At 35.9% G+C, this 24,961-nt stretch overlaps 1 protein-coding gene across 1 annotated transcript in view; it reads left to right on the plus strand.

Annotated features, from left to right (window-relative positions):
- The first annotated feature begins 1,715 nt into the window (after window positions 1-1,715).
- Window positions 1,716-24,961, plus strand: part of LOC148938686 (uncharacterized) — a 117,236-nt gene continuing 93,990 nt past the window's right edge. Inside the window, exon 1 of the mRNA XM_089107613.1 lies at window positions 1,716-2,757. Coding sequence (XP_088963739.1) covers window positions 1,854-2,757 — 904 coding nt within the window. The 5' untranslated portion in view covers window positions 1,716-1,853. The remainder of the gene's footprint in view (window positions 2,758-24,961) is intronic.

Here is a 24,961-nt window from a genome sequence, read left to right on the forward strand (position 1 = left end):
TTTTTATTTAATTTCTGATCGGTTTTTAAACAATGCTGGGAAATAGGGCGCCCCCTTCATAACAATTTCCCTTCCCCCATGAAAACTTTCTCCATGGAAAGATCCTCCCATGTAAACTCCGCCCCCCCCCCCCACTACCAGATGAAATTCCCCCTGAAAACGTCTGTATACTTCCCAATTACCAATACTAGGCTATGTGTAAACATTGGGCAAACTGCTTAATTTTCAGCCCTTCTCCCAGGGACTGTTGGGGATTAAGTCATCCTTAAAGATATAGTTATTATATTTTTCGACCAAGCTGAACAAAATGGTTATCTTTAAATTTTGATCGGGTGACTTTTGGAAAAACATGAGCGTGGAAGGGGGCCTTAAAAAGGTCATTTAAAAAGGGCACTAGAACTTTTAATTTCCGTTAGAATGAGCCCTCCCACGATATTCTAGGACCACTGGGTCGATACGATTACCCCTGGCAAAAAAAATTACCAAAAAACAAAAAAAAAAACAATAAATAGGCATCCGTCATCTTTCTTCTGGCAAAAAATACAAAATTCCTCATTTTTGCAGATAGGAGCTTGTAACCTCTACGGTAGGGTTCTCTGATACGCTGAATCTAATGATGTGAGTTTCATTAAGGTTTTATTACTTTTAAGGGGGGTTCCCTTTTTACGAAAATAAGGCAAGTTTTCTCAGGCGCATAACTTTTGATGAAACTTATATATTTGAAATCAGCATAAAAATATGATTCTTTTGATGTATCTATTGGTATCAAAATTCCTTTTTTTAGAGTTTCGGTTACTATTGAGCCGGGTCGCTCCTTTTTTACAGTTCGTTACCCCGAACTGTTTGATTTCAAGGAATTTTTTTAGTCAGACTTTTCACGCTAAGGATAAATATAATAGAGCTGTCAGAGTCATTGATTTTTGGGGCAGGGATTTTGAGGTGCAAACTGCTTAGAGTAGGAGAGCTCGAATAAAACAGATTTTAGAAACAAACCAAACCTCTTTGGGAAAAAGATGCAAAGGGACTTACCACTCTTTAGAAACAAACCCAAACTTGTCAGCTCAACGTATGGCTACTTAGGGGTAAGATAAACGATTATTTGGTTCTATCAAAGATTGACTAATCTTCTACGTTCAACGGTAAAAAGATTGCTTTAATTTTGTTTGCTTACATTTGTGCCATATTTTTGTAAGCTAATCAGAATATTTCCGTAAACATATGTGAAAAGAGGAAGCTAAATAACCCTTCCTTGTTTTAAAACCTGATTTGTTCTTTAATGCCCCTTAGTGACATTTGTCGCCAGTATAAAAACAAAAATGTTTGAGTCACAAGATTTTTGCAAGTAGTCCCTCTGTTTTACTGTGGTTTTATTACATCTAAAAAATAGTGTTAGCGGTGCAGCCGAACTAATTCTGCTCACTTCATACCAATGCTGATTAGAGGGGGTTCAAAAATAAAAATATAATGCTTGATTGTTAAGCCTTAAATGACAATTTTAATGATTTGAGCTTGAAAATAGAGTAGATTCACTATGGGTACGATTTCCATATATTATGTTATTATTATTTGCTTGAAAGATCTTTAGTTTAAGTCTAAAAGGGAGCTGATAAACATTCTACCCATGGACTTAATGTGCTTGATATTTGATAAAAAAAATAAAAAAAAAACATACAGATTGTCCACATGCTGCGAGTTATTTAAGTTAATAGACTTGTACCTAAAAATAATTCTCAATAATTTAAAAATTACAATTAATAAGTCCCGGATACGAGATCATCCTCGACCTCATAATATAACCTTTGATCTGCCTCGAAACCAAATTAATTCACATCGTTTCTTGAGAAGTTACAAATATGAGAAGTCTGATATTTGCGAACTCGGTTTTCAGTATGAAACAAGTAAATCAAAGGGAAAGTTCAAAAACTGAAAACACTAGAAATAAAAGCCGCTATGATGAAAGTGATGATAGTGATGGTGGATTTAAGAGGAGAGCAACAAGTCTGCGGCGAGGAAGAGTGATTACTAAAGGAAGTGATATGCAGAAGTTTTTCTCGAAGTCCGATAATAGTGAAATTCAGTCAACATCTATTACCAGAAAGCCGATTCGCGGATGGTCTTGTGATCGGAAGACTGCCAATGCTGAAAGATTTGAGCCGGGCGTTCCTTTACCACTCCCAAATGAAACACACAGAGCCAAGTTTGAGTACATAAATGGGACTAGTAAAGGATATAAACATAAGCTTAGTGCATGGAACAGTGCAAGAAGGCCTCAAGTTACGTTTGCAGAGCCAAAAGAGGATAAACATGGCCCCAGCTTGCTTGACTCCATACAAGGACCTCCGCCATATCATTTAGCATTAGAACATCAGCAGAAAAAGCGGCGTTCCTTAGATTTACGCAATGTGAAATTAGAAACAGTAAATGATAATAGACGTCTTTCTAAATATAGCTGCAGTTCAGAGAAAATATTTTGTGATTATTCGGATATTAGTGAGAAAAACAACACCCAAAAATACCCACACCTTAGGAAAAATGTTTCAGCCGGGAAAGTTTTAGAAAGTCCATATTGGGATTTACAACCGGGAGACATTAAGCAACTGAACCAACAAAAAACTTTTCATGATGAATTTGAAGAGAATTACATTTCCTACGGATCTAATGAATCATCTGATTCATCGCTTGGATTTTACAGAAGAAGAGGAAACTTTTTATACCAAACGTTACCAAGGTTATGGAATGAATCTCTTAAGGAAAGAGGTAAGCTAAAATTTTGGCAGCTTTTTTTTAGACACAATTGAGAAATGTCTCATCTGTTTTATATTACGTTTGAATAATTAAACTTTGAGTGTATTTTAAGAAAATCAAGACGAGCGAAAGGTGATCCATCTGTGTATCGAAGCAATTGAAGTTTTGATTAATTTTTTTTTAAGGCAACGAATCTGATAACTGTCTTCCCAAAAATCAATTTTCAAATGTTCTGACAGTGGCTGAAAGCACTTCAAGTTGTAGTTCTTCTTATAATGCTATTTTATGAGACTTGGAAGTAGGTTTCAGACGTCAAAGGTAGCATATAAAGCACTGCAGGGGGGCAAGTCTCCCCTAAGAGTAAAAACTTTCAAAATTGAGTCTGAAGTTAAAATAAAACCTTACCTAAAGAGGAATAAAATTTATTCTCTTAGGCTTTCTTCCCCACTTAAAAAAAACAACATACTGTGCAAAAAAGAAACATAATGAACAGCAAGAGCCCCCTCCCCTCTGGAGCCCTCTTCTCTCCAAAAGCATATGATCGAAACTGTGAAATAACCATTTTGTTCGCAATAGTTCAAAGAGCATAAAACAATGCCTCTATGGTGGAAACAACACCCCAGAGCCCAGGGTCGTAAGTTATGCCCCGGGGCATATAGGGCTTGTATGGAACAGGTGGTCGTATAAACTTCGGATGAAGCTCAACTGATTGGAAGTCGGAAGTATCAGTGCCCTTTTTAGGAGTCAAAAGGAATGGAGGGCAACCAACCCCTCCCCCTTCTAAGTCAATCCTTTCCCAAAACGCATTCGATCAAAATTTTAAGAGAGCTATTTTGTTCAGAATTGTTGAAAGGTCCAGTAATTATGTCTTTGGGGATGTCAATCTCCCTACAGTCGTCAGGGGTTCTGTAACTCAGGTAATTTGTTCGTTATTTACACACAATATGTGTAATTGAGATAGCTATCCCTGTTTGTAATTTACTTTTCAAGGAGAGGACGTGTATTCAGGTGAGCCTTTCAGAGAATGTCGAGGGGAGTGTTGAACTAAATCAAAACATGTTATGTGTGTACAGATTGTCAAAGGGGTATAACACAGGAACGACTGATTATATTAATTTGGAACTTTCAGAAAATGATAAGGGGGGTGATCAAAAAGGCAATGTTTTCATGCTACCACTACTACTACAACTACTACCACTACTACAGCTCCCACTACGACTTCACTACTCCATTTACAGTATTGAAGAGAAATTTGAAATAAATCATAAGATACTATGTGCATACCCATTGTCAAAAGAGCGTATCTCAAGAATTGATTCGGGTATTAAGTCGGAACTTTCAGAGAATGCTTAAAGGGGAACATGATCCGACCAATAGTGAATATGTTCACGCTACTACTAATTCTACTATCACTGCTACATTTACTACTACTACTATTACTTTTATTGCAACTACTTGTAAGGCTAAGAGCATTAAAATAAAAACTTGAAGAAGTATACGAATACACAGGCTATCGAAAGGACATGTCAGCAATGTCAAAATAGCTATGGCTAATTGTATTAGGTTGCAACATCCAGGACTTGATGAGAAGGATGTTCAATTCACCAAAAGGCACGTTAATACTTCTGCAGCTACTAGTACTACCGCTGTTACTATTAATGTTTCTACTAGTAATACCAGTACTGCAACTGAAACTACTACTAAAATTATGCTGAAGGGTATGAAGGTGCAAATTTCATGGAATTTTTAGGGGGGAAAGTGAACTAAATCAGAACACGCCGTCTGTATGTAAGTTTTCAAAAGGGCGTAACAGCAACATCTTAGGAACAGTTTGGCGTGTGAAGTTGAAACCAGCAGGGCGTGTTGTGGAAGATGTTAAAGTAGCCAAAAGAAAATATTTACACCCCAGTGCTACTGCTTCTATAGACACTGTTACTACTGCTACTATTATTACTACTTCTGCCACTAAAGCTGGGGCTGTTTTGTTTGTTTGTTTTTTTCGACATAAAACCTTCAATTGGTTTTTTATTTCTTCTTTCCAAGACCCCACTGCCTTTCTATAACGAATAAATAAACGTTCAAATGTGAATAAGTCCATTTCTTAGACAGTGAAAACAGATACAAAAGTCTAGATATTTCGACCACATATACAACGGTCATCAGCAGAAACCCACAAAAGCCTGGATATTTCGACCACAAATACAGCGGTCGTCATCAGCAGTGTTTCTACTGATGAACATCACTGTATATGTGGTCAAAATATCCAGATTGTGTATCTGTTTTCACTGTCTAATAAATGGACTTATCTCCATTTGAACGTTTATTTGTTAGCTAAGGGTACTACTATTAATTTTTTTGCTACTGCTATTACTGCTGGTACTACTACTGCTGCAACTAAAAAATTTGGGAAATATTGAAACTGAATGAAAGTAGATAATTTCGGAGACCACACTGCCTTTCCATGATGATAAAATAAAAGTTCAAAGTAGGGTTTAAGTAAAATAAAGTAAAATAAAGTTTTATTACTGATGACGGTCACTGTATATGTGACCGAAATATCTGGTATTTTTGTGAATTTCTATGCACTGTCTATTAAAAAGGATTTTATCCCTATTTTGAATTTTCATTTTAGTGTATGAAAGTAAATCGAAACACACTATGCCCACACAGGTTGTCAAGAGGACGTATCAGAAATGCTTCAGGAAGGGTTGATGGTATTAAGTTGAAATTCTAAGCGTGTGTTAAGGGGATGTTAAAGGAGCCTAGGGTGCTATGCACATACTGTTACTAATGCTACTACAATTATTGCTAATATGTAAGCTAAGAGTAGGCCTATTAAGGTGGAGCTTTCAAGGAATTAATTTAAAAACATTGTCCACAAAACATGTTTTTCAAAGAAAAGTAAAGAGCTGCATTGAACCGAAAATGAGTAGAAACAAAGTCAAATAATCTCCCAAGCGTCAAACAAAAACAACACAAAGATTTTTTTTTTTGTTATTCAAATTCTTCTGGGGAAGCTTAAGATCACATTCGACCTGACCAAGTTTTGAAAAGATCGAAGCAGCACTGCCATCAAGACAGTCAACAATTTTTAGCAGATCAGCCACGATCTCGAATAAATTATTTGAAAACATAACACACATGACAACTTGACAAATTGCCAGCTGTTTTCATGTCACCACATCTGTAGTTCCATCATTCATAATCATTATGAGTTTTTACTAGCTTTGATTAATACTAGGGACCTTAACATTTCCTGACAATATTTGACGCCTATTTTTTTCCGATCTTTAGAGTCTGCATAACAGGTCTATAAGGCATTTAAATTATGAGAAACTCGAGCTTGTCTATCATTGAATACAATAAATTATTTTGAACAAGGAAAGCTGAAAGACAAACTTCTGCAAGCAATACTGAATCTCTCTAAGAATTATTTCAAAAATTTGAAATATTCTGTTGTGTCTTCTGGGCTGTCAAGTTGTCATTTGCTTTGGATATATGTTTGACAGAGGCTGTATGTTTGTGCCATTTTTTGCAGCCAAATAAAATTGTTGCATTGCATTTGGTTCTTATAGCTAATCTTTTACCTGAGCATAATTTTTGCATTCTTTTAAATATTTGAGTGTACTTCTTTATCTGCCATATTTGAGCTTAAACATGGTCAAAGAGCTTAGTTGGCATGAAAAATTGAATAAACGTTTGAAGTCATCTAATTGCATTGAGCTCCAAATTGTAAATGGACCACAAAAGTTGCTTCCTCCCTTCTGCTAAGTCATCAAATGGCATTTGGTTCAAAATTGCAATCGGAACACAAGAACCGTTGCCACCCCCTAAGCTGAAAAATCAAATGGTATTTGACTCCAAATTGCAAATGGAACACAAAAACTGCTGCCACCCTTCAGCTAAGGCATCAAATGGCATTTTGGTTTAAACTAAAACTGGAACATAAAAACTGCTGCTGCCCTTCAGCTAAGGCCATCAAATGGCATTTAGCTCGTGAATTCATGAAGGTACATTGAGTTATAGACATGGCGCAGCATCTTTGCCGTAAAAAAAAATTGTCTCGATTCATGTTGAGTATAACTTTAAGCCCCTGAAATTTTTACGTTGATTGTGTTAAATTAGGTTTATATATCTTTAAATGTCAATTTGACGTTTAAAGCTCCTGTCGAAACCTTTGGCTTATTTAGACTAGAAGCTTAACTTTGCCACATCTTTACTAGGAGAACAAAGATGGTCAAAGAACCCTACACTAAAGCACAATTTATTTGATTAGTTTTGTTTCTGCCTCTTTACTTTTCATAACTAATAACAGATCTCAGGGTTCCATAATAATCACGGTAATCTACCAAATCTAAGCATTTGTACGTAGGTATATGTGACGTTTTCTTTTCATATCCCGTCAATCCCTACCTTCTAAACATCCCACCTAAAACTGGGTTTCAGGGACCAACCTGCAGGCGTGTGATATGACTTGGTACTCAAATCATTGATAAGACTGAATTTATAGGGTGTATTAGGCTCTTTTCATTTAGTTTTAACCATATTTTCTCTTCATCTCATTATTGATGAAGTTTATGTCAAATTAAACCGCATAAGACTACAATAAACCACAAAATAACTCGGCTGTAGGTAATATATGGTAATTAGCTATTTTATTTTATACTGAAGTACGTAAAATTATTTATTTGAACCTGGGATCAAACCTAAAACCAAGTTTTTAAGCTTTGTCACTTTTGATCGCTCACTGGAACAAGACACGTCCGCAGTCAACTGTAGCAGTAAAGTAAGCAAAGCCACATAGTTGGATTATTCTTCATGGGATTTTTCTGTAGGCAGGGGCGTCGTTTGGGAGGGGCAGGGGGGGGGAATTTGCCCCTCCAATAATGTGGAGAAAAATCTATTATATATATCATGCTACTTGAATTTCCTAATCTTGACCCCTATTGCCCCCCCCCCCCCGCTAATGAAAATGCTGTAGATTCGCTCCTGTCTGTAGGCATTGTACAGTGTCATCTAACCAAAAAAAAGTTATAACAGAATCAAAGTAAATTAGCAGGAACAATGTTAAATATTGATTTTGGTGGTGATTTCTATTCGCATAACATTTCCCAAAGTGTTTTGAGTTAATATTAAACTAAGATATCTAAAATTAAACTAAGGTATCTTAAAGTATCTAATTCAGTAATGGCTAAGCAAGGAAATGAAAGACAGTGCTTTAATGTAGCAACTAGATTTATCCATGCAAACCTTGGAGGAAAAAAAAAAATTCTGACTTGTGCATTCTCTGAACATACAATAAAAACAGTCTTTGGCAACAAGATGTGCTAGTTCTTGTGCGAAGGTCCTTGATTTAGGGTTTGTTCTTACCCTGAAGCCACTACTATTCTGGTCCAAAACTTACCTATCCAGCTTGTTTAGTATATCAGGTAACAAGGGCAGATATAGAGCAAAACCTTGGGGGTGGGGAGGAAATTTGACAAGAGCACCAATAATTGACAAAATTGACAATCTAATTTTTAAAAAAGAGTAAAAAAAGAAAAAACCGAATGAGGGTTCCATTAAACTCTTGGGGGCGGAGCCTCCACGCCCCCCTCCCTCTCTGGATTTTCTATGTCGGGTGAAATGGGTTATCCTCCGGTTAAAACACATGGTCACAAGCATGTACAACACGCGAAAGAGACGGAACATATACCTTAGATCAAAGGTGTTTTGAAATATAATTTCCACGTATTCTGCCACTGAAAGACTTACGCTCTGTGATCTTTAGATTTAGTATCTATTATTTATAGTTAGAATGAATGGAAATGCGTAATAGCGGATTTAAATTGCAATTAGAAAAGTGAAAATTTTCAATTCACCAATGAAATACCGAATATTCAGCTTCCCGTCCGGAATCCTCATCAACAAAAAAAAAGAAAAAAAAGTAGACTACAACACCATGACATGCAAAAAAATGACAACACTTTGCAACAAAAGCAAAAAAGGAGAAAAAATATAACTGCTGTTTAGTACGTACAAGCTCAAAAGAAATTTCAGTGTGATGATAAAAACACTACGCAAATCCAAACAAACTACGGTATAATACAACGTAGGTCCACATGGTTTAATATGATCTTCACAAAATGAAAAACAGAAAAGCAAGCGTTTCAGATTGTTTTAATTTGAATGGCTGTCTCAGGATTTTCACTTGATTTTATTCAGGATTCTGATTAGAACAATTTTGCTGCTTTGCAGCATTAAATGACGGAGCATCTTGCTACTGGTTCAATCTCTTTTGTTTCTATTAAAAGGTATTAGGGCCCAAACTTTCAGTTCAAATGAGCCTTTTTTTATACTATACCAGTAATGTTTCAAAACAATCACCCTTGGAGGGAAAAAATTAATCCTCACCTGCGGCTAAACTTACAGATAAACTTATTCTGGAATGGGCTGAATATTTCAAGAAAAAAATTCCCCTCGGAAATTTTCCGACAGGAGAATTCAAGAAAAACACTAAAAATTAGAAAACATCATACGATTCTAGGAATTGCTTTTGAGGGGAGGTTATATACCCAACGGCTCCCGTACTACGATTCAATCTATCAATGGTTATCCTTCTCAAAGAAACATCCCAAATTTCCTGTATTTTTGCTGATACAATATGGAGACTTTCTTTAATTTTTATGTGGGGAGGGGGGGGGAGGGAGTCATACATCTTCAATTTGATTTGGTAATTTCGCAAATGTTACGAATACTTTCTTCTTTTCCAAAAACTAAAAATAAAAAATTTGTTGTGCTAATAATTTTGATAAGTAGCTTTAAGTATGACAAGTTTCACATATTTAACATTAGTGAAACAATTAGATTCATATGACGCATATATTATTTTACAAATATCTAGTTTGTAGTATTTTTGTGCTACTATTGCCTCTCAATTTTAGTCTCTTTGTTTCTATCAATTCTGGTTACTCTTTACTTGCTGTAAAATGACCACTATGACAATCTTGAAAAGTTGTATGGTTCTTGCTACCTTACTTAATTAATACTTTGATTCGTTCGTTGATATTATAAATATTGTAAGGCATCTTAAGAAATACTATTGACTAGTTGGGGAGAGATTCTAGCCTGGTCAAGGTCGAATTTTATGCTTTTACACCAGTCGATCCTTGAGAAATCCCTTCTAGGGATCCTAGATCCTAGAGAAGCCTCTAAATGCAGGGTAAAATAACAGAGGAATGAAGTCTCCAAAAGCTCGGACATATTTCCAAACGTAAATATGCCAGACCTTCTGTTCTTCTTTCAGGACCGCGAGATCTTCAAGCATAGAGCAGGCTAATACTATTAGGTGGAGGGAGTCTGACAAAAATAGGTATATCATATTAAATATAAACGAAAATATTGGGAGAGGGAGGGAGGCTCAGTCCTTACCCTCATATACATACATTCAAATAGAACCTATATATATATATATATATATATATATATATATATATATATATATATATATATATATATATATATATATATATATATATATATATATATATATTTACCATATATATATTTATATATATATTTAAATATATATATTTACCATATATTAACCATGAGTTTTTACCATGAGCAATACTTATATTTTTTACTAATATTTATTTGTAATGTTATTTCTGGAACGCCAATGAGGTTCAATAAGTCTATGTTTAGAATGAATGTTGTTTATTTTGAACATAAACTACTTTATATACATATATATATATATATATATATATATATATATATATATATATATATATATATATATATATATATATATATATATATATATATATATATATATATATATATATATATATATATATATATATATTTGGTTTCCATTTAAAGTTGGTCTCATCTCTTGATGTAAATTATAATGTTTTCTTGAAGAAGTATCGGGGGGAAGGGTCTAGACATTATCTTTTACACCACGTAAAGGTTATCTACAACTATGATTCCTCATTCACTCTGAAAAACAAACTTTTAAGTTTAAAAAACTGAGGTTAAAAAGTTACCACTCTAAGAGACAACTAATGTAAGAAAACTTTGAAATATACAAACTAAAATATATCGCTGGTATTGTAAAAATATATACATTAAACCAAAAGAATATAAAATATTCAGTGCGGTCTAGGCTAAAGTTGGATTGATGTGAGCTACTTGTCTGTACTCATTACCTTCCCCTCAAAAGGTATAGGCTGGAATAGTTGTGAAAAAGCCTCAAAAGACAGTCATATGCCCTGGGGAGCAGTCTATCGGTAGGAGCGATTCCCCGTAGACTCTGTTTCAGCTCGTCTGTTTTTCTTAGTGAATTTAATACTCGTGCCATAAGTTATGTAGTAAGTCTTGCAATGAAGAAGCTTTATTGGGAAGAAGGATTTCCGAAGTTTTAAGAATTATTAAAAGAAGCTTTTATTTGCAAAAGCTCTACATAAGATGATATTTCTAAGGATGGAATCGCCAATGTTACCTTTTGCATGAACTACATAAAAGCTATTTTGTCTTCTAAAGCACCATCTATAAGTTTTTACAACCCCTATTGAAAGTACCTGAAAGGCCACACTGTCGGAAGAAAAGTAGAACTTTCAGAGGATAATAGAATAAATCTGTCAAATATTGTAAAAGACAGCAGCATATATCCTAATTATCTTCCCCATCACCTTCATTGCCTGATCTTATTGACTTCCCCTCGAAAAGTTCAAAAGGCGATCGTATGTTCTGGGAACAGTCTATCGGTAGGAGGGATTTGCCCTGCACTCTGTTTCAGCTCCTCTATTTTTCTTTGGAAATTTAATACCTGTGCCATAAGCTATGTAGTAAAATTTGTAATGAAGAAGCTTTATTGCTAAGAAGGACTTCCAGAGCACCAGCTTGTAAAATTACTTACATAAGCTTTTGGGAAGCTTCATAAAATTCTATTTCTAAGGGGGGAATCGTCGGTGTTACGGTTTGCGTGAACTACTAAAAAAAAGTTTTGTCTTCTATAGCATCATCTATAATTTTTGACAATTCCTATTGAAAGTAACTATCTGCTCTGAAGGAAGTACTAATCTAGATCACTGTTGGAAGAAAAGTTGAAATTTCGAAGAATACTAGAATAAAATAAATCTGTCAAATATTGTAAAAGACAGCAGCCTATGTCCTCATTACCTTCATTGCCTGTCCTCATTATCTTCCCCCAAGGCTGTTGCTAGTTAAAAGGGTTTTTGGGCGAGGGATTTTCCCGACTGGCTGGTCATTTTTTTTTAACAATAATTAGCTTAATGTCCGTTTCAAATGCGAAACTTGAGAGCACACTTCAGCCTAAAGAATCGTATAGCTTGAAGAAGAAAAGCCGCTTAATTCAGTTTCTCATAAGAAGCATGTGTACAACTAGTTGGTGATCTAGTGGAGAAAGGGGTAATATAAGAGGAAGAAAGTGATGATATTATTTATATACAAACAAAACTCAGAAGTGAGAAATTGCCATTTTCAATTAAAATATACGGATAAAACACAGAATGAAGAAAATATAACTACAAAACTCCAGTCTTGGTTTGGCAGTCTGAAAACACATCAAGACGAGGGGACCGAAACAGCCATCTTTCACCGTTGTACGTAAACGTGTCACGACCAGTTTCAGTTTGCTGAAACTTCTTTCCACCATGGCCAAAGTTGGTGACTGGCAAACTTGCCAGAGAGTCTGGAATATCAGTTTAACTGCATAAATGTCACGGAATAGGGTCTCAAAGATAGTGCGATCAATTAACTTTATAGCTTTCAATCTCAGTCCTGGCCAATAGCTCTACAGGAGTTCCGTAGGATCTAGGGTTTTCTTCGAGAATACCATCGTGACTTCGGGAAGGGTTTCATAGGTGATGTCCATTTGGCCCAGTAGACTTCGGTGCGCTGGCTCCAGAAAAGAAGAGTTATCATGGACTGAATCGTCCAAACTGATCATTATGGCTGTAAGGACGCCACAGAGCTCCGTAAAATCCCTAAAATCACTGCATGAGTCGGTAAAACCGCTGCATTTACTAACCAAGATTGAGATTTTGATATATGTCATGTCAGTATTTTCATACACTTTATTTAATCGAATGAAAAATTGTGGCACTATCCGTAAAATCTCAGCATGAGTTGGTAAAATTGAGAGATGATATATCAGTATTTTTGTGGTCTTTATTTAACCTAATAAAAAATTTCGGTGGTGTCGGAGAAATCTTGGAGCTTCACGCCACGATTTTACTGACTTATTTTTTTAGCGAGTGGCCAAAGAAATTGGGGGGGGGGGAAACCCCCTCCCCCCATGCATGCCGGATCTGCCTTCCCCTCAAAAAGGTTTATGCAGGAATAGTCAGGAAAAGCTTCAAAAGGCAATCATATACCCTGAGGAAAACTTCATCGATAGGAGTGATTCTCCATGGACTTTGTTTCGACTCCTCTATTTTTCCTAAGAAAATTACTACCAGTGCCAAAAGTCATGTACTTAATCTTGCAACCAAGAAGCTTTGTTGTGAAGAAGGACTTCCAGAGCATCTGCTTGTAAAAATTTCTTACATAAGCTCTTGGGAAGCATAAGCGTTTGGGAAGTATTGCTTGCATAAGCATAACACTCCATTTCTAAGGAAGGAATCGCCATGTTACCGTTTGCATGAGCTATTACAAAAAATATTTTTTCTTCTATAGCACCATCTGTAATTTTTGACAATCCCTGTTGTTTCAGAAGAATGCTTTTATTGTGCAGGCTTTTGCCAGTAATATGGTATAGATTTTTTTTTTACCGGTAGACTATTATTATCATATTTGAATGTGGTGTCAAGTTTCCTCTTTAACGAGTCAGTTCTTTCAATGCCTAGTTTTTGGAAATCGCTCACTCTCCTTGCTGGAATTTAGTTTCAGGTTAAATTCCTTATATATTGTGGAGTTGTTATTTCTATTGGAGCCGTCCTAGTCGCGTGTTTAGCTTGCTAGGCTTGAAACCCTTTGTCCGCTGGGAAAACAGTTTTGAGTCGCGATATCGCTGGTTATTTGGTTTGGAACATGAGTCAATGGTGTGACTGTGAAAGCTCATCCAGAGTCGACCCAGCTTTAAATGGGTACCTGAAGAAATCTGGGGAAGGTTAACAGGAAGGGAGTGCAAAAGCACAGGATGGCTGGCCCCCAACCCCGCTTTCACTCCCTGGCCACGAAACGGAAATCAGCGCCAATAGCAGGGATTGTAAAGTCCAATGAAGTATTCTTTAGTTACTTTTTACTTATTTCTATTGAGCTCCTTGCATGGCACTTTTTTCCACACCAGATGGGGGCTTTGCACTCAATGTACAGCCCAAATTTTTCAGCTATGCTCGCCAAGTTTTAGCAGCAAACAACTTTTGAATTTGATCGTTTAGTTAGTTGAATCATTACTGCTTTAGACATTTCATGAAAGGAATAAAATGCTTAATTTTGGCTTTCTCCCACAATCGGGCTACGTTATTTTCTTTTCCACTTTGTTACCTAGGAAGACCCTTGTGTTCAACCTTTTGACGATTCTCTTTCACATCAAACTTAATAAAGCGGTTGTATTTCGGAGAAACTGTCAATAAATATAACTTTCATCTATTTAGAGCCATTCAAAGGGGGGGAGTAACCGGGGCAGCTTTCCTGAGCACCGTGCCTAGGGGGCGTGGCTGGGGGGGGGGGGGCACATTCATCGGTTTTTTAACTTTAATTTGGCTTTTTGTATATATTTGACTCGGAAGGGGGCGCTGTAATTACTTTTCCTCCGGGCACCACCAACCCTAGGAACGACTCTTCATCTATTCAAACCAAGTTGAGTAGTAGCCACGAAAGAAGTACTAGCATATATATTATTGCAGGAAGAAAACTGCAAAGCTAAAATCTAACAGAAGCAAAGATCTCAAATGACCTAAATGGCAGTTGTCGGTGTTTCAAAATACACCGCCACTTTGAAACGTTTAATTTTTGCTCTTTTTCATCTCACGATTAGGTGTCATGGCAATTGGTGGGCTTCAGAATATTTTTAAAAACGTTTTAAAACGTCAAATGAAAATCTAAATTTGAATATTTGTGCTCCCTTGAAATCTCGAGGCAGTTTTTGTTTTCTAATAGTGTCATATATCTTAAAATATATTTGACCATTCTTGGAGTATTACCAAAGTTGTTAAAATATAGAAAAGTATATTTTTAGGCACTGTTTTTCAATTATTCCCTTGAGGGGCAGAGTAGACCCCAAACCAATGATTTCGTCCTTACCACTATAAAACCCAAACTATAATCAAAATGCTGGACTAAGGTGAATTAAAAAAAAAGATTAGAAAAACCACAAAAATCTTGACATTTTGGTAGCAGTCTGAAAAAAAACGGTTTTCAGATAGAATTTCCTGTGTAATAAAAAACTTTTTTAAATAATATAAGAGATATTTAGTTTCTTTTATAAAGACTATCCTGTCTATCATGTTTAAACTTTTAATAAAAGTGGCTAAGTCTCGTGCGAAAAAAAGGAGTCCACTCGCTTAAGCGCTATTTGAAATATTTATACAAAAGTTTATAAAGGCAGTGTTCCTTGGAAAAGCTGAATATTGAGAGTTGGGGGGAAAATCAATACAACAGATTTCCCTTGTCACACGGATTCAAAAATAAAACTTCATCAAAACTGGAACTAGCCGTTATAATTAATTCGGGGACGACAAATTGAATGATTTATAAAACTCCCGAAACCTCTGATAGGAACATAAATTCATGATGATTATTATGAATGTATGGGCCCAAAGAATGGGGGAAGCAGAGCATTTTCTAAGGTGGCCTAAGCGGTTAAGAAGGTGTGTTTTTAGGTGCGTAATTTGAATATTATCCTTCATTATAACGCTACAAAACGATGTCAGGCCGTTCGAAAACAGATCGACAATTTTAACGCAGGTCCGTCGCACGATTGGGTCTCTCCTGTGGCAGTAATGTTGAAGTGCTCTTTTAAGTGGTTTTTTGTTCTGTATTGTTCTTTATTTCTCTGCTTTTTTACTCTCCTTTCTTTTTTGTATTATGTTGTACTCCGTCTTTTAGCTTTTATGTAGTGACAGGTTAGAAAATAAATAAATAAAATAAATTAATATTTTCAGTTTTTAACATGATTTCCTAATCAACCCTGGTTATAACGAGTTCTATTTTGACAAAATAGAAAAATTATTTTATCACTGGAACGGCTGAAAAAAAAACTGTTTATTTCGTAAAAGGAATGTATATAAATAGAGAAACATGAACTATTCCTGTTTGAAGCTCAGGGAAAACCTGCATCCTGGTAGTACGTACCCCTCCTCAACCTATAAGATTTTTTGGTAGCGCTCGTAATCCTCTCCTCCCCGTTCTCTCTAACGTCTGTGCCGGTCAGTATAAGAATGTAATTTTTTATTCTACACAGATAATATTTTCTGGAATGATAAAGGAGCTACCATTCCGAAGCATCCCTATACTAAAAGCTTGAAGCCTCAAGTGAATCAAATGGGACAAACGAAAATTTAAGATATATGTCTATATTAATAATTTAATTTGTTTTCACTTCGTGAACCGTTAGAAAGAATCAACTGCCGCATGGCATTTCTGCCTCTAAAACTGGGAAGCTCATTGCACAAACTTTTGATGATTTTAAATTGATTGGCTATCTCAGAATTTTTGAGTGGTAGCCTTTTCCTCCCTTTTTGTGGCAAAATGTGTGTTTTGTTCCACAATATGGCGGAAAAATAAACCTACAGGAAATAGCCTGCATCTATTGAATAGGCTACTTTAAAGATATTAGAGTCTCTTAATCACCCACCTTTATGTTCCAAAAATCTTGGAAAATCCATTCAATAAATTCATTTAAAAAATTAGAACATTTACAATAGCCACTAGAATTTAAATTATTATTAAGTTATCCATCTTTGAATAGCTCATTTGCCAAATTTGGGGAAAGCCTTTTTTTCAATACCCTGTTCCATCAATTCTAATTTTAGCCGATGCTTCGGAGATGCTTGGCATCAAATAATACCGACTGAAACTTGTCAGAAAAAATGAGTTATTTCTTTCTGTAAAGGATTTCTAACTATATCCTGGTATGAGTTCTGTGTAATGTAACCATTGTCTTCAACATGGTTTTGAATCATGGTTCTTATGTTAGTCTTAAAATACTTTTATCCTAATATGCCTCTTCCCGGAAATTATCGGCGATTTCAACCACAGATTGGAACTAACGGAAAAATTTATGGAAATTATTCTTCATTTGCTATGTGTTAACATCAAAAAGTATTAGTCGTTAACAGCCAATACGACAGACTGGTGAAAATTATTGTGACTATTGGCTGAAAAAGCATGCTATCTGAAAATTGACCACGCTTCAATTTTTCGAATTAGCTTATCGCAATAAACTGGCATTAGTGATTGAATATCACCTGTGAATCTGTAAGAAAATCAAAGATACTTTTCTTTTCATAAAGTTATGGGTTTACAAAAATAAAGAATACTGTAAGATGCGTTGTTTTAAAGCCACGAGTGTAATAATTTGAATTTGGCACTGAAAGGCATTGAATTTGGCATATCCCAGACTAGCTTATAGTTATTTTCTTAAAAATCAGTCTGGCAGCTTTTCGCTAGTTGTGAATATCAGATGAGAACCTAAGCCACCCTCGCTAGCTAGCCTCGTTAGCAGTACTACCTATTACAGCTCAGATTGTAAACCTGAATAGATGGCGCAGCTATCTACCTCGAGAACTGTAACTGTAAGGAAGTTAGGAAGTCCATCACCTGGAAAGATTAAAAAATAGAGTAGGGTTACCATCTGGACATACTTTATGTCAATAATGACTAGTGTTTCCATTCTAGGGATTTCCCCTCCTATAATAGGGATTTTGAGATTTGTTAGGGGCAAACTTTTGGATTTAGGGATCTTTAAAAGTCATCTGGATTTTTTAAGGGATTTCTAGGTTTTTTTCCTAAATCTAGTGATTTTTCACGTTATAACGCATAGTTTCATGATTTAATTGAAGAAATCATACAGGAATCTAACTAATAAAAAAAAATGAAAATAGTGGTCCATTACACCTCCCAATATGTGCCAAATTAGCATTTATGCAAACATACCACCTTTGAAACTTCCGATTTTGCACTGTATCAGATATAGACAAAATAAAAATAAAATATTTTCACTTTAATAACTTTAATAAATAAGCAATTATTAAGACTTTAGAGAATTAATATGAGCATATGTATATTGAACTGACAATGCACATTCATTTGTATTTTTTCAGTAGAGTGCAAATTATGTTCTGGCTTTGAGAAGGCATAGGGGCTGTGTGCCCTAACCCTCTTAATTTCTGCTCGTTTTGAGTTTGATTCGGTTATTTATTGTAATTTCTGTTCGTTTTGTGTCTGATTTATCTATTGATGTTGATTTATGGTAGTTTTACGCTTGGTAGATTATTTTAATTTTTTTTTTGTTCATTTTTGGTTTATTGGAGCTCTTTCTTTCCTTGAAAAACTTATTTTGTGGAAAACGTTTTATTTAAATTAATTGACAGTAATAAACGGAAATATATTGGGAAAAAAAGTCTTAAAGTAAATACATTTTTAACTTTCAATTTAGTTTGTTATTTTAAAAGGATACACTTTTGTGTCATAATTTTTCTTTTATTCATTTTATTCAAAACTGTAAAAAATTGATACTTGCACAACAATTTTAAACACTTAATGGTAATTTTAGGAGCAATCTATTTTGTTTGCTGAAGAAATATTTTGAATCGGGGATTCAACAAATGACAACAAATGTATTTTATATGCCTTTGAAAGGGACGAATTAAAAAAAAAACATACTAATGAAAATTTATTGCATAGTGTTACAGATATTTGGATTTTTTTTTTAAACCCATTTGTGTGCGTTTTTTAATTAACGTAGTTTTAGTATGTGTTAGTTCTAGGAATATCTGCAAGTTTTTTATTTACAGTTCTGTGCGTAAAAGAAGAATTTTTTGGATAATTTGAATATATAGATGATACTTTTGACTAGCCAAGGTTTTGTGCAATCCTCTTTAATAAAGTTCTTACCAGACAACTTTGAGACAAATGGAAAGGGGGATTTTCAATACATATGATTGAAAATTTTTGGCATCCTTGGAAAATTTTGGCCTCCTTGGAAAATTTTCTGCAAGATTTTTGGGCTTCTATGCGGCCGAAGACGCATCGAACCTCATCTAGACTCCTGTCAATTGACAGGACACCTGTCAAATGATTAAAAAATGTGGTTTTTTTTACAGAAGTAAAGAGCGAAGCTGAATTTTAAAACAAACAAATTTATCTCTCGGCAGATTCCATAACTGGCTTAATCAAGCCGATTCCTTGTATCTCCAAATGTGTTGTAGAATTACAGAAACTAGTGCTTTACTGAAAACATACAATTGACGTAGAAGAACAGGATGTTCTCTAAGAGCAGAAAATTCCATAAGTAGCCTGCGTATACTTATACAATTCCACTTCAAATAAGATGCAACTTCACGCGTTTATCCTGGTGCAGCACAGTGGATTGATGATCTGCTTGTAATACTCTGGGATCAAGGGATCGATTTTTAGCTGACGCAATGTTGGGTGACAGTCTTGCTATTTGTCCCTGTAAAAAAGACCAGAAACTGAAACATCGATTTGAAACCTTTTGCACCATCAATGGATCTCGAGGATCTTTATCCTTTCTATCCTTATCATACCTCTTTCCTGTTATTTAATACTGGCATGGGCTTGTTAACTTGAAATGGCAACTGGCCCACTTGGTTTCTCCAATCACAAACATAAAAAATCGCTGCAAATTGAATAACTTCCAGTTAAAGCAAGGGAGCACATGCTTACTTTAAGGACACCCTAGACGTTCAATCATTTTGATCAAAAGCTTCCGTCAATCAGTTGATTAAAGCATGATTGACCATCTAGGAACCTGTTTGACGCTTGAATCAAGCGTTGACGGTGATTGATAGAAAGTTTGAATGACTCAATCGGTTCCTAGACGGTCAATCATGTTTTAATCAACTGATTGACGGATGCTTTTGACCAAAATAATTGACCGTCTAGGGCGTCCTTTACTCTTAAATGCAGACGGTGAGGGGAGCAGCATCACAACTGTGAGATGCAATGGGCTGTCTTTACATATTAAAAACCTTGCTATTGTTTTGGGAAGAACATGCCTACTAATCTGCTAAAAATTTGGTGGTGTTATTGAGGGTTGGGGTGGCTTAGGAACCATTGGGCAACTTCGGTTCTCGAATCAAAGAGCTTAAAATTCTTGCAGGATTCCACCAAGTCAGTCTGCGGGCTGTACTTGGCTCGTTTTTGCATTCAGGACTTAGATCTTTTCCACACCATGTCATCGAAATTCCACAACAGGACTTAGCTTATCATTCAACTGATTGGGAACTTACCTTTTTTCGCACCGATTCGGGAATCAGGACTTATCTCATTTTTACAGTGGATAAGCACTTATCCTTTTCTTTGTATTGCGGAAGGGCTTGGCTTGTTTTTGCTCCAAGTCCGTTCACAGTTTACGGTTAGTTCATGGCTTGCTTAGTATTTGCATGACTATGGTGTAACTAATCGGTAAAGTGCCAATCTTTTTGCAAAAAATGACAATGGAGGGAAAGTAAAGAGCCTATGGGAATAATTACCTCCAATTATACATGTTAAGATTCTTTGCCTTGTTGTGATTTTTGAAATGTGATGCATTTATACCCTGGAACGTACGCAGGAGAGGGGGGGGGGGATTCAGAACCTGCCCCCAACTCCAAAAAATCCAAAATTGTCTTGAATTTTTGGGTGAATCTTGCTGAAACTTTTGAATAAAATGTTGTTCATTTTTATTACTGCCTTTCCCTCCCCTTGTTTTGTTGTTTTGCCCCTTAAAGAGCATTCTACATGTATGAGTGTCTTCCCCTGTACCAAAATGTATCTGTGAACATGCTGGAATTACATAATTTAGAACCCTTGTCCTTTAAGATGTGAGGGTTTTATGACCCCTGGAGGCATATTTTTCGTACCTCTCGATCAATAAGAGTGAAATAATTTTCCCAAAACTTTGAATCGATGCTATTGGATTACAGGTACACCAAAGAGCAAAATAGATCACAGGGGGGAGGCTAGTAGCCCTCTAATTACTTTTGGTCCTTAAAATTGGACTAGAAAGTTCAATTTCAAATCGAACAGTTTCTACAATCAACTGCTCTGCACGAAATGTTAAAGGAAAAATAACACACATCGCTTTTTACTTATTCAACCTTGCCGCTTAGACTTTAGTTCATGGATATCTGGAAATTGAGTGGACTAACCCGTCACACTCCCTCCGCCCTTTATGCTAAGGTTTGGCTTTGACAAAATAATGCTTCAAAAATGAAAAACCCCCTGAAAAGAGGTGCCCCTCAATCGTGCCAATTCACGAAAATAGGGGATGGGAATGTAATTTTCAAAATTTTTGGGGAAATTTTGTAGTGAATTTTAATTCTTCAATTGAAATTAAAAAAGATATTTTTCAATGGAAATACCAAAAAAAGTGTTTCCCAAAGTCTAGGGGATGGGGGAGGGAAAGAATCTAAAGGGGGCGGAAAATGAACTCTCCCTCCCAGTTCAAGATCCTGGAACCTTCAAGTACTCTATAAAAGAAGAGAGCTCTCAAATGCCGAAAATGGTTATTAGGTGGTGATTTCATTATTTTTCAGGGGGAAGGGTCGTCAGATGAAATTTACTCCTGATGGGGATCCTCCTCCATCTGCATTTGCGAAGGTAAGTATATGATTTGGATGTATCCTTTCACACTAAAAATAGTTCTGCAATAAGAGGGAAACCATCGTACCCTTATTACAAATCCCCCTGACTATTGATGTGTAAGACCTCTCATCAAGAGTCGGATAACCTGGACCTGAAAATTAACTATTTAATGGCTTCAGGCACCCCTTCCTACGCAAAAAGATCCATTGCCCTTCCTCCAATAGCAATAGTGGAGCTAGGTGAAGAGGCACTCACTTTCAGGGATCATGTACACCAGGTGACACGTGCCTAGCGTTTTGGAAGTGTTCCAAGCGCAGTGAAAACTGTGCCAAGCGTGGCATAACTGTGCACCACATGTGGTGCTCTGAAATGTGCGCTACATGGCAAAAATTGGGGATGCCCTCCCAATCAGGTATTACTATATAACCGTTAGTAGTCCGAACTATTTCATGTTCTGTATTCTATCATATAAAGAAGATGTCTGTTGGTTTTCAATTTTATTTGTTTTTTTTTTCGTTTTAATATCGTGGTAAACGTTTTGTGAATATGAGGGTGACTGTGGCTCTTCCCAACTCCCAACCTTCCTCTACTCCTGATTTACGCTTTGAAAAATATGCACCGAGTATGAAAAGCATCACGGAGAAAGATGCAGCTAATAATTTTTGCCAAGTTAATGGAGGGGGGGGGGGGCTTTGAAGTGTCAAAAAAGATTTTCAAGTCACAATGCCTATTTTTCAGAAGGGCTAGTGGGCAAAAATTACTCTCGGGGATGACCAACCCCACCCCTGCCCCTCACTTACTTTCTGCGTTTATGCAGATAAGGATTAGAATGTTAATTAATATTTCAAACTAAAATACTTGCACAATTATTGGAACTATCACTCCCTCAGCATCCACAGTCCTAACATATTACTCCAAATGAAAAGAGACAGAATATTGTGCCGTTTTGCTCTATAAATTCTCTTTTTGAATCTTCGGGCATCTTAACCCCCCCCTCCTCCCAAAAAAATCCACCTCCCTCAAACCCGTTAAATAATATTGCAAGTAAGTTGTACATAATAACCACTCATTTTGTATAAGTGGTCATTGGGCCAATTGTGCGTAAGAATACGCCACCACATGGCATTACAACTATGATCGCTGAAACTGGGGGATCGCGTAAATAGATTGGCTATTCTAAACCGATTGGCTATTTCGTAATTTTCCGCTCAATAGTCCTTTTGCCCTAATCATGCCACAATTTTTATTGATACATATCTGTTATATAAAATACACTCGAGGAGTTAAGTTTCGTGAATGCTAATGAAAAAAACAAACACAATATGATGGAAATACAATGCTTGGGTAATAGAATTATGAAAACTACCACAAAGAATTATGGAAGGGGTCCGCACCTAACCTAATCTAACCAAAATACCAACTAAATATTTAATTAGAAAAAAGCTATAATCTGGTTCCTCAACGAGCTGAAGGTTATTGTCTGGTATAGACAGCTTGAAAAAACCGGGTATTTACAATACAAGTTCTCGAGTGTGTTTTATATTTTAGACAAGTACATTCTTATTTCACACCAAAAATGACACTGCTCATGGCTTCAAGCTAACAAAACTATGGGTGGTCATAAAGATAAACATCAGGCAAAGCCTTTGCAACCCTCTCCACCTATACACTGGACTCGTCCGTATCGCTAGCAAGTGCGATTTAAGGTAATTTAAGGTAATTGTGGACAAAACCGTTTCAATTCCTATCGATCCTCTCCTTTGCGGCTAAATATATGCCCCCCCTCGTCTAGGCCTTGGGCATTCAGGAATACTCTAATTGTATTTATATGTAGATACACAATTTTGGTATATTAGCTAATTTACACTTGTGTCCTTTTATTCTACTATGTAAGTACCTCGAGTTCAAATACAGCCACTGTTGGTGTCTATCACCTCGCATGATGCAGTAGATTAGCGTCATTCTTTTGTCGATGCTTTTCGTCAGCTACGCAAGCTAACACCTAATTACGTTCTTTCTCAATTATGTTTCTGGTCATTAAGAATTTAACGCCATTCTTCAACAAGTGTTTCAGCCAAAATCTCAGCTGATCTCAGTATCAGCAAGCTACCCGTATACCGGATTGCCTGTAGAAGAGCCTGCCCTCTAGTCATGTTCGCTACCTTGGGTAGTACCTGTCTGATACCCAAATCTGAATTCCTTGAGCAAAGTGTTGAAGAGGTGTTTCAAGCAAGTTCGTTCTTGTGTGATTTTTGCAGCGCTGTTTTGATCCATGTAGTCATACAGTGACCTGTGTTGCTTCATCATTATGGATAAGGATCATTGTTTACTTTTGTGAATTAGAATACCTAGAGTATTACTGTTTTTGTGATATTGGGCGTGCTAAATTATTACTAAATTTAAGTTCGTGATGTTGGAATATGCAAGATCTCGATTCACCCTCAACAACCATGGCCACTTTAGGAATAACTAAGTACTACATCCTGGAGAAATATTTCAACGAGCTTCAGAAATATTGGGAATCGGAAAGACGGACCCAAGGTAGAGTTTACTAGGCTGTCACTTTTGCATCAACCTGCAGAAAGATCAGTAAAAATCCTAGGTACTACTGGATGAGAGCGGCTCAGAACAAATAATGTTAAATACCTAACCTAGCCTAATCATCTCTATAATTTAAATAAATAAAAAAAACAAGTTTTTTTTTTAACTGAAAGTAAGGAGTGACGTTAAAACTCAAAACGAACAGAAATTATTCCGTATATGAAAGGAGCTGTCCCCTCTTCAACGCCTCGCTCTCTACGCTAAAGTTTTTTATTGTTTAAAAAAATAGAGTTGTGAGAAAGTCAAACTTTAGCGCAAAGAGCGAGGCGTTAAGGAGGGGACAGCCCCTTTCATATACGGAATAATTTCGTTTTAAGTTTTAACGTCGCTCCTTACTTTCAGTTAAAAAAACTTATTTTTTTTATTTATTTTTGAACGTTTTTGAATTAATGCGAGTTTTGATTTTGGCTCACCGTACATGAATAATCAACACCAAATTTGCATATTAATTTTACTTTTATTTGGTTAAATGGCTTTCTCCAACGTTGTTTAATTTTATTTAAGAACGTTTTTATTAGTAATAAATATACATGACTTACGAATTAACTTACGTAACGGATTTCTATATTCATAGATTTTTAATACGTATATTAGGGGGTTCACTACCTAGTCAATACCTCGCTCTTTACACCAACGTTTTTCAGAATTTTTTTTCCAATTCTTTAAAAATGACCCCTTAATCACAAAGGCTGTTAATTAGAATAAATAGCTTTTATGAAAGTACTAAATAATCTTTGGCTTGAAGAGCGAGGTATTGACTAGGGAACGACCCAATCATATACGTAATATTTTCTGTTCGTTTTAAGTTTTGATGTTGCTCCATACTTTCAGTTGAAAAACTTGTTTTTTTTTA

Source organism: Artemia sp. Qi Xiang Cuo, unplaced genomic scaffold (assembly GCF_049724085.1).
Source record: "Artemia sp. Qi Xiang Cuo unplaced genomic scaffold, ASM4972408v1 HiC_scaffold_3025, whole genome shotgun sequence".
Classification (NCBI taxonomy): domain Eukaryota; kingdom Metazoa; phylum Arthropoda; class Branchiopoda; order Anostraca; family Artemiidae; genus Artemia; species Artemia sp. Qi Xiang Cuo.